The 9895-nt window shown below is 40.0% G+C and overlaps 1 protein-coding gene across 2 annotated transcripts in view; it reads left to right on the forward strand.

The window, feature by feature from the left end:
* Window positions 1-9889, forward strand: part of LOC106874887 (adhesion G-protein coupled receptor G6) — a 27220-nt gene extending 17331 nt beyond the window's left edge. The window contains exons 12-16 of one of the 2 annotated variants that reach the window (XM_014922800.2): window positions 2179-2302; window positions 3827-3971; window positions 4755-4827; window positions 7664-8043; window positions 8685-9889. In XM_014922800.2, the coding sequence (XP_014778286.1) occupies window positions 2179-2302; window positions 3827-3971; window positions 4755-4827; window positions 7664-8043; window positions 8685-8743 (781 nt within the window). In that variant the 3' untranslated portion in view covers window positions 8744-9889. The remainder of the gene's footprint in view (window positions 1-2178; window positions 2303-3826; window positions 3972-4754; window positions 4828-7663; window positions 8044-8684) is intronic. The other variant, XM_052977245.1, reaches the window with a different exon arrangement.
* Window positions 9890-9895: the final 6 nt, after the last annotated feature.

A 9895-nucleotide genomic window follows, 5' to 3' on the forward strand; every position in this document is an offset into this window, starting at 1 on the left:
CGGAACAGCCTGCTCGTGAAATTAACGTGCAAGTGGCTGAGCACTCCACAGACACGTGTACCCTTAACGTAGTTCTCGGGGAGAGTCAGCGTGACACAGGGTGACAAGGCTGACCCTTTGAAATACAGGTACAACAGAAATAGGAAGTAAGAGTGAGAGAAAGTTGTGGTGGAAGAGTACAGCAGGGTTCGCCACCATCCCCTGCTGGAGCCTCGTGGAGCTTTAGGTGTTTTCGCTCAATAAACACTCACAACGCCCGGTCTGAGAATCGAAACCGCGATCCTATGACCGCAAGTCCGCTGCCCTAACCACCGGGCCATTGCCCCTCCACGCAAGTGATTCCAAGCTCCAGAAAATCAAGTGAGTAAATCCCCAGTCCAATCTATACTCAGTGGTTTGATGGGCGAAAAACAAAACATTTTGCTGCTAAATGAGGGAAAATTTAAGCTCGTCCACTTAGAGAAACAGAATATACTTAGACAACTATAGACTTTTACCTTGAACGAGCTCCTCATAGCATTATATAATATCAAAGACTTAGATGTAATTGTGGACAAAAGCTTAAGTGGAGTGCACACATCAGCAACAAAGTTGATATTGCCCACAGAATGTGTTCTTGGATCGTTAGGACTTCCCAGTCCAGATTTCCTTAAACCATCATCCTTCTCTTCTCTAACTTTGCCAGGGTGCACCTTGAATATTGCTACCCACTACAGTCTCTCTCGCTCTTTTCACACACACACACACACACTAGAAAAGAGATTAGGAAATCTCAACACAGAAGTGGAAGTAGTTCAGTTGATCTTTACTTTTCCATTCAAGAAGATATTGTATAGAACAGGGATTTTCAAACAGTGGTCCCCGGACCACAGGGGTCCGCAAGGACAAGACAGGGGGTCCGTGGACAGCAAATACTTTTTATGGGCAATTTGATTTATATTTTTTAATCGAAATCTTTTAATTGACAATAAACCTATTTGTTAAATACTGTTAAATAAATAAATGTAAAAATATATGTTATTTTAAGCAAATATTTATGTATAAATTTCATAAGCGTTTATAAGGGGGTCCCTAAGCTAAAGCCTGAAATATAAAGGGGTCCGCAAGTCAAAAAGTTTGAAAACCCCTGGTATATAACAACAAGGTGTCTACAATGTCTACTGGAAACAATGAAACAATATTGGCTAAAACCTATGGGTAAGACCTCTAGGTATGTTCTATTGTAAAAATAACATTGTTAATAAATCTTCAAAGTTGACAGAATCATTAAGCACATCAGACAAAATGTATTGTAGTATTTCTTCCATTTCCTTAAGTTCTGTGTTCAGATGCCACTGATGCCAACTTTGTCTTTCGCCCATATAGGATCGATACTAAGGCTTGTAGTATCAATTAACTTATCCTTCTAAAATTACGGCTTCCGTGCCAAAAATTTCGAACCATTATTTATGTATTGAGTGACTTTATATTTCAATGCTCTGTTCCACTCGGAAATGAGTTGTACTTGTATTTCAAAGGGCCAACCTTGTCACACTCTGTGTCATGCTGAATCTCCCTGAGAACTACATTAAAGGCATGCGTGTCTGTGGAGTACTCAGCCACTTGCATGTTAATTTCACAAGCAGGTTGACTTCGTGACTGATACGGTGTCATACTTCAATAGATTAAATATCATTATTTCTTTTTTTTTCTCCTTCAGGCGGCGAGCTGGCAGAATGGTTAGAACGCCGGGCGAAATGCCTGCAGTATTTCACCTGTCGGTACGTTCTGAGTTTAAATTCTGCTGAGGTCGACTTTTGTCTTTCATCCTTTCGGAATCGATAAATTAAGTACCAGTGAAATACTGGTGTCGATGTAATCGACCATACTCCTCCCCCAAATTTCAGGCCTTGTGCCTACAGTAAAAAGGATTATTTCTTTTTTCCTTAAAACGGCAAGATGGCAGAATCGTTAGCACGCCGGGCAAGATGCTTAGCAGCCTGTCTTTACGTTTTGAGTTCAAATGCCACCAAGGTCAACTTTGCCTTTCATCCTTTTTTTTGAGGGGGTGGGGGTCAATAAATTAGTACCAGTTACACACTGGGGGAGATCGATATAATTGACTTAATCCCCTACCCCGCAAAACTGCTTGCCTTGTGCCAAAATTTAAAACCAATATTTCTTTATTCGTTATTTCAGAAATCTATGGAAATCATTGGCTTCAAAGATTTTAGTAAGCTTGTGCAGTTCTTTGGCAATCACAAACTTTATCTTTGTTGCTGGGATGCAAGCGCATGCTGTAAAACCAATAGCTAATTGTAAGGTAAGTGAAAATGCATTTATGCTTGCATATGTTTTGCTTTATATTAAACATAATGAACGACAATCTGTTACTTCAAATATATTTACTTCCGCTAGTGTGGAGGCGCAATGGCCCAGTGGTTAGGGCAGCGGACTCGCGGTCATAGGATCGCGGTTTCCATTCCCAGACCGGGCGCTGTGAGTGTTTATTGAGCGAAAACACCTAAAGCTCCACAAGGCTCCGACAGGGGATGGTGGCGAACCCTGCTCTACTCTTTCACCACAACTTTCTCTCACTCTTTCTTCCTGTTTCTGTTGTGCCTGTAATTCAAAGGGTCAGCCTTGTCATCCTGTGTCACGCTGAATCTCCCCGAGAACTACGTTATGGGTACACTGGTCTGTGGAGTGCTCATCCACTTGCACGTTAATTTCACGAGCAGGCTGTTCCGTTGATCGGATCAACTGGAACCCTCGACGTCGTAAGCAACGGAGTGCCAACAAAAACTTCCTCTAGTAACAGCCCAGGTTGCAGCTCTTTCCTAAATCTTTCACGACTAATAAATGTTACGTTTAATGTTTGTGCTGTTTGCTTTTGTATTTTTTTATTTGATCTGTTCTATGGTGATGACAGCAATTTTTATGAACAGAAATACGAAATAGTAAATGATGAAGTTTTAATTCCAGAAATTGTATTTTATATAAAGTCTTCCAAACCTCCCCTCCCCAAAACATTTATCTCACCCCTGTTCAACTTCCTGTGAATTTTGTTGCATCTATTTGAGCAATTCTATCTAATAAAGCATCAATTATTATTATTATTATTATTATTATTATTATTGAGTGAGAGAGCAGTGCATGCCATCAAAGTGACACTGGGGTAAAATATACTAAGACCAGTATACCCATCATGATTACCTCTCTGATAAGGGTAAACCAGGCACATGCATCACAACCATATGTGCGCGACATGGTGATCTCATATCAAGTTAAACAGCACATGACCTTGCAGGTGTGGCCCAGTTAGAATTTTCTTCAGGTCGAGTAGCCCATCCCACTCAAAAGGTCCCTGAATAAGGTTTGTTTAAGGATGTTGAGCGAAACACCCATGTTTCCAAAGGTGAATTATTCAAACCCCAAAGAATTCCTCTCAACACATGGCTATGATGCTCCCCCACTACTTCTGCTCGTGATCAGAGATGCACATATCGTCAGCCACCAAGGAACATGCTCAACTGGTTAAGGTCAAACAACATTATTATTATTATTATTACCTAATAGGACTGTGGTGGATTGGCAAAAGCATTAAATGAAATTCCTTTCAGGTACTGAATTACGTCACTGCATTGAACTATCAGCAGGGTCTGGTTTTGATCTTCATCTTTTTTGGATCGATAATATAAAATATCAATCAAGTACCAGCGCCGATACTGTTAGCTATATCCCCACCCCTGCAAAACAATATATTCAATATATATTTGAGAGCGTGTGTCAATGTCAGAAGTCATTATTGTTAGTGTTGATGTTGTTGTTATTGTTGTCATTGCAGACAGTGGCTGCTATGTTACACTACTTCCTTCTGGCGTCTTTCATGTGGATGACTATAGAAGCAATTAATGTTCTCTTAAGTGTGGTTATTACATTCAAAACGTATCAGACATCTTTCATGATGAGAACTTCAATTTTGGCATGGGGTATGTATAACGATTTTTGTTACTTTATCTCTCTCCCCTTCATACACACACACACACACACGCACACACATAATTTCCCTATCTGTCTGTCTCTTTCTCTCTTTGATAGACGTATAAGCTAAAAATAATACGAGTAAAATCTAAAGTAAAGATCAAATAAATAGTACTTGCGCTTCATTAGCCCCAAAAACTGACCATCTCCACGCATAACAATGCACACACACACACACACACACACATACACGTGATGGTCTGGTCTCTCCCGTCGAAGATCATGTATGATTGCTCAGCTATTGCCGAACGACCTGCACCAATAATTTGTTTATAATGATCGAATGTATGTGCCGTGCATTATTTCACTCCCTTCATCAAATAGTAAAAACTGATCTGTGCGTGATACGAAATAAAACAGTGACTTCTTTTGTACTTGACATTTTTCCGGAGAAAAAAAAAAAGCAGTCAAAACATCGATTCAAGTGTCACGTATTTATAATTTTAAATATTAATTAAACATTAAATTCAAATTACGAAAAACGTAAATAAACAAACGAAGCTTACTTTTTTAGAAGCGTTGAGATGTCTTTTAGAAAGTTAAAGAAGTGATTTTAAATTCTCAATCGCAGAATAATGCTAATAATATAGCCTGAACAGGATAAACTATCCCTATTTTGCACCTACACTTTTCTCTGCAAAATAGGGATAGTTTATCCTGTTCAGGCTATAATTTTAAATATTAATAAATATCTACTTATTTATCTTCATTTATGTAAATATCGTTGTCAGGTCTTCCAGCTATCATTGTTATACTTACTTTGTCAATCAATTCCACAAACAATTATACGAGAATTGCAGAAGTGTAAGTATTTCTGTGTTTTATCCATCTTATTTTTCCCTGGTCTTCTTCGCTACTAACACTGAAAAAAGCAACTTTCCATACAAAGAATGTCGTGACCTAAATTCTCAGACGTTTCTCAGACGCTCACCTTCTTATTCTCGTGCCGCACCATTGGAATTGTTAAAACAATGGTAACGAGATTCATAATGCCGTTTGATATTTGAGACTCTCTTCACAGTTTTCGACAAATTAAACAAACTCATTTTCTTTGGTGCTCGATGAAAAACTCGTTAAGTGTCCACTCCTGATTAAAATTTCCGCATTCAAAATCCACTTAACTTTCCTTGTTTTCCATTTTATGTTATTATTCAAGAGATGCAGGATCCTGGACAGGAAGGCGAAATGTATGACTAAAAATAAGTCAGAACAAAAGCAAATGTGATAATCTACTGAAAATGTATAACAAGGAATAATCATACAAAAACATTATCAGAAGAATTTCTCTACTTGGTCAGTGTGGCCACTTTGTTTCTCATGAATCTTCTGTTAGGCTCAATGGATTGCAGTGATGCCAGTTCAATAAATAACAATGTTGTTGCTGTTGGCACTCCGTCGCTTACGACGTCGAGGGTTCCAGTTGATCCGATCAACGGAACAGCCTGCTCGTGAAATTAACGTGCAAGTGGCTGAGCATTCCACAGACACGTGTACCCTTAACGTAGTTCTCGGGGATATTCAGCGTGACACAGTGTGACAAGGCTGGCCCTTTGAATTACAGGCACAACAGAAACAGGAAGTAAGAGTGAGAGAAAGTTGTGGTGGAAGAGTACAGCAGGGTTCGCCACCATCCCCTGTTGGAGTCTCGTGGAGCTTTAGGTGTTTTCGCTCAATAAACACTCACAACGCCCGGTCTGGAATCGAAACCGCGATCCTATGACCGCGAGTCCGCTGCCCTAACCACTGGGCCATTGCACGTCCACTAATAAATCACAATAAGCAGCAATTATTTCTCAACAAAACTTCTTACCGGTGACCATCAAACACAAGCGAAAAGTGATTGTAGACAGTGTATGAATGTAAGAAGGCCTGCGCTGTACATGTTTCATTTTACCAAAAATAAGATGCCGCGCACCTGCACACCTGTGTCATTGGTGTTCGTGTATATGTGCCCGGTAAAAACAGACGGACAGGCAATACCGAAATGCTGGAGTTGAGGCAAAGTGTGGTTTGAGATAAATGAAATCTTAAAAATTCTGAATTTCCACAAAACCCTCGCGGGCCGGATCAAGGCCTTCGCGGGCCGGATGTGGCCTGCAGGCCGGGGATTGCGGACCCCTTCATAAAGCAATGACAAAATACCAACATCAAACCCAAATAAATCTCCTCTCCTTAACCTTCAGCCAACATCTTCACCTATCAACCCACACCCTACAAACATATACATCAAACCTGTCCTACCGCATTCCCCATCTTTTTACACAACTGCTTTCTTGATTTACCTACATTACACCTGAATTTCAAAGGGGCCATATTGTGGGTCAGTCTGAAGATGGACATAGTCAACGCAAAATCACAGAAAACCTTGGGGTCCTGCTTTCTACAGTTAATAGAGTGATTGTGAAATTCACCAGAGAGGGGAAGGAGTCCACATCATCTCACCCAGATCAACCAGAGCCCTCTAACAAGACCCTTCTGTTTGTTAAGAGAAGTGTGGAGGATAATCCTTGTTGCAAGGCCACTAACATAGCAGAACAAGTTGATGTCGGTCCCAGAACAGCTGTCAGGTATCTCCACAAACTTGGTTACTATGGCAGAGCAGCAAGAAGGAAGCCACTTCTTCGACCAGGCAACATCAAGTAGAGAAAAGATTGGGTCAGTGAGATGATGGAGAGGCCACTAGTATTTTAGGACAGTCATATTCTCTGATGAAGTGGAGGCGCAATGGCCCAGTGGTTAGGGCAGCGGACTCGCGGTCATAGGATCCGGTTTCGATTCCCAGACCGGGCATTGTGAGTGTTTATTGAGCGAAAACACCTAAAGCCCCACGAGGCTCCGGCAGGGGATGGTGGCGAACCCTGCTGTACTCTTCCACCACAACTTTCTCTCACTCTTACTTCCTATTTCTGTTGTACCTGTAATTCAAAGGGTCAGCCTTGTCACACTGTGTCATGCTGAATATCCCCGAGAACTACGTTAAGGGTACACGTGTCTGTGGAGTGCTCAGCCACTTGCACGTTAATTTCACGAGCAGGCTGTTCCGTTGATCGGATCAACTGGAACCCTCAACGTCGTAAGCGACGGAGTGCCAACAACAACAAATTCTCTGATGAGTTCAGATTTGCTGTATTTCCTGACAGGCAGTTGTGATATAGAATGAAGTTAGTAATAAAACAGGCGTATTGCTCTACCTCCGGTATTCGAGTACCATTTCCTTCCACCTCGTTGCGCATTTATGTAATGCTATGCATTCCTGATTTTTTTTTACTCATTTGTAATATATTCTTTGAATATTTTTGGTGTGATGTCTATTTCTGTCTCTTTCTCTTTCTTTGCCTTTCTTTTGCCTCTCTCTCTCTCTCTCTCTCTTTCTCTCTCTCCCTTTCTCTCTCTTTCCCTCCATAATAATTTACTTCTTCCTTCGTTATAACTGTCTATCTCTCCTCTCGTCTCCAATCCTACAGGACATTTTAATTTTCCTTTGTTACCCCACATACCTGTCTTGCGGCCGCATGGCCTTTTTTCTTGTATAAGTATATTTCATTTTGTCATGTTTGTTTTCAACATTGTCCAGTACATTCGTTAGCTATTCCCAGTGGACAGATTTCCTTTCGTAATTGTCTTTCTATTTCTTTTGTAGCTGTTGGTTATCCAACACACCTTTCTATGTTGCTTTCTTGACTCCCGTGGTTATCATTCTTACTTTAAACCTTGGCATATTCCTTTACGTTATCTGGCGAGTTGTCACGATGCAAAAATTCAGCAATGTTATGCACAAAACAAGAAAGGTACGCTTTTGGGGCGCCGTTGGTCTTTGCATCCTTCTGGGTTTTACCTGGATCATAGCATTCTTTTCTTTTGGTAAAGCGGCGGAAGCATTTCAATATCTCTTTGCTATCTTCAATACGCTTCAAGGAACGTTTATCTTCATATTCTACTGTATATACAAGAAAGATACCAGAGATATCATTCACCAGTTTATACGTGATCAAAAGGAAAAATTTGACAAGAAGAGAGAGAGTAAGTGCAATTTCGTCTTTCTTACTTCTGCAACTACCAAAATTAGCATCGATGTTGTCATAATAAGCAATGTGGAGGCGCAATGGCCCAGTGGTTAGGGCAGCGGATTCGCGGTCATAGGATCGCGGTTTCGACTTCCAGACCGGGCGTTGTGAGTGTTTATTGAGCGAAAACACCTAAAGCTCCACGAGGCTCCGGCAGGGGATGGTGGCGAACCCTGCTGAAGAAACGCGTTTTTTCTATCATTCAATTTCTTTATTTCGTTATATGTGGTTTGTTCCTGAAGAATATGTTTGTTTTCTCAACATATGAAACTATAAGTAGCGCTTTAATACATGTGTTGTTACCTTTAAATAAATAATGTGTGTGTGTGTGTGCATATAGGTGTGTATATATAAGTGTGCTTCTATGAGAAACATTCACTCTTGAGGTCCGTTATTGTTCACCATAACTTACGGGCCGTGTAAAGTGTGTATTGTTAATCACTGCTTCATCTTCGGTAATGATATCTTTTCATTTATAAGAAAAAAGTTACTGGCAAATGGAGTTACATAGGAATATAATGTTTAAGTATGATTGTGCTTTTTCTTTTTCTTTCAAAAGAATAATATTTTTTATACTTTTTTTTCCATTGTTTCCAGATACATATGATAAAATGAAAACAGAAGGTGGAACAGCAGAAACGGAGATACAGAATTAAAATCAAGGAATTGTCTGCAAATCGTCTTTGATCATATTTTTTGTTATAAATCTAAAATTTCTTTTTATATTATATCCAACATACTTCCATATAAGGAAACTTTATTTTTACTTATCAACACAAAACTATGCAAGCATGAATCCATTTAATCCGCAATGTAATTAAAACGAAATTCAGTGCCTTATAAGTTTACTGGAAAACAGAAAACCTGGGAAGCTTTTATTTTTATTTTATATCTGTTGTTGTTGGCACCCCATCGCTTACGACGTCGAGGGTTCGAAGCAGTGATGAAAAAGTTGTGATTCTTTCATCACTCTTTCTTCCTGTTTCTGTTGTGCCTGTAATTCAAAGGGTCAGCCTTGTCACACTGTGTCACGCTGAATATCCCCGAGAACTACGTTAAGGGTACACGTGTCTGTGGAGTGCTCAGCCACTTGCACGTTAATTTCACGAGCAGGCTGTTCCGTTGATCGGATCAACTGGAACCCTCGACGTCGTAAGCGACGGAGTGCCAACACACACGTGTTGGAGGTCTTCAACGGATAATTGAGGATTAGGCTGATCCTTTACATCGCTGCAAATACGTATGGTTGCGTTGGTTCTTCATCCATCTCCGAGTTGGTATAGAGCTGCTGAAACAGCTATTAGGAAAATCGCGCTGGTTTGAGTATGAAGCTGTAAAAAAGCCATGAGAGAGGAATTCAGCGGGGGACCTTTACAATGATGGGATGTATGCCGAACTGAAGCATTGACATGAAACAGGTTAGAAATGTAGTGAAAAACATTATTCTATCAAAATTGTTAACGTGTTTTGCATGTTATTATCTATATATATAAAAATGAGAATGTGTGTCTGTCTGTGTGAATCCCTAAAACTCGAGAACTACGCAACCAATTTCATTCAAATTTTACACATGCCTTACTTAGGGTTCCAGTTGTGTTTTAGTCAAAAAAAATTATTAACTTCTTGCAGAGTTCGAGCACACGGCAACATAATATCTCCTCCACTATTTAAGTATTACGTGTCAAAAGTGAAACAAAAACACTCATGTCAAATACTTTCACTTTAAAAATGAAACTATTCCACTAACTGAAACAATCACATTTCGATACTGTAGTGACAGATACTTTCACAGAGAGAGAAAGAGAGAA

The sequence above is a fragment of the Octopus bimaculoides genome, chromosome 27 (assembly GCF_001194135.2).
Source record: "Octopus bimaculoides isolate UCB-OBI-ISO-001 chromosome 27, ASM119413v2, whole genome shotgun sequence".
NCBI lineage: Eukaryota > Metazoa > Mollusca > Cephalopoda > Octopoda > Octopodidae > Octopus > Octopus bimaculoides.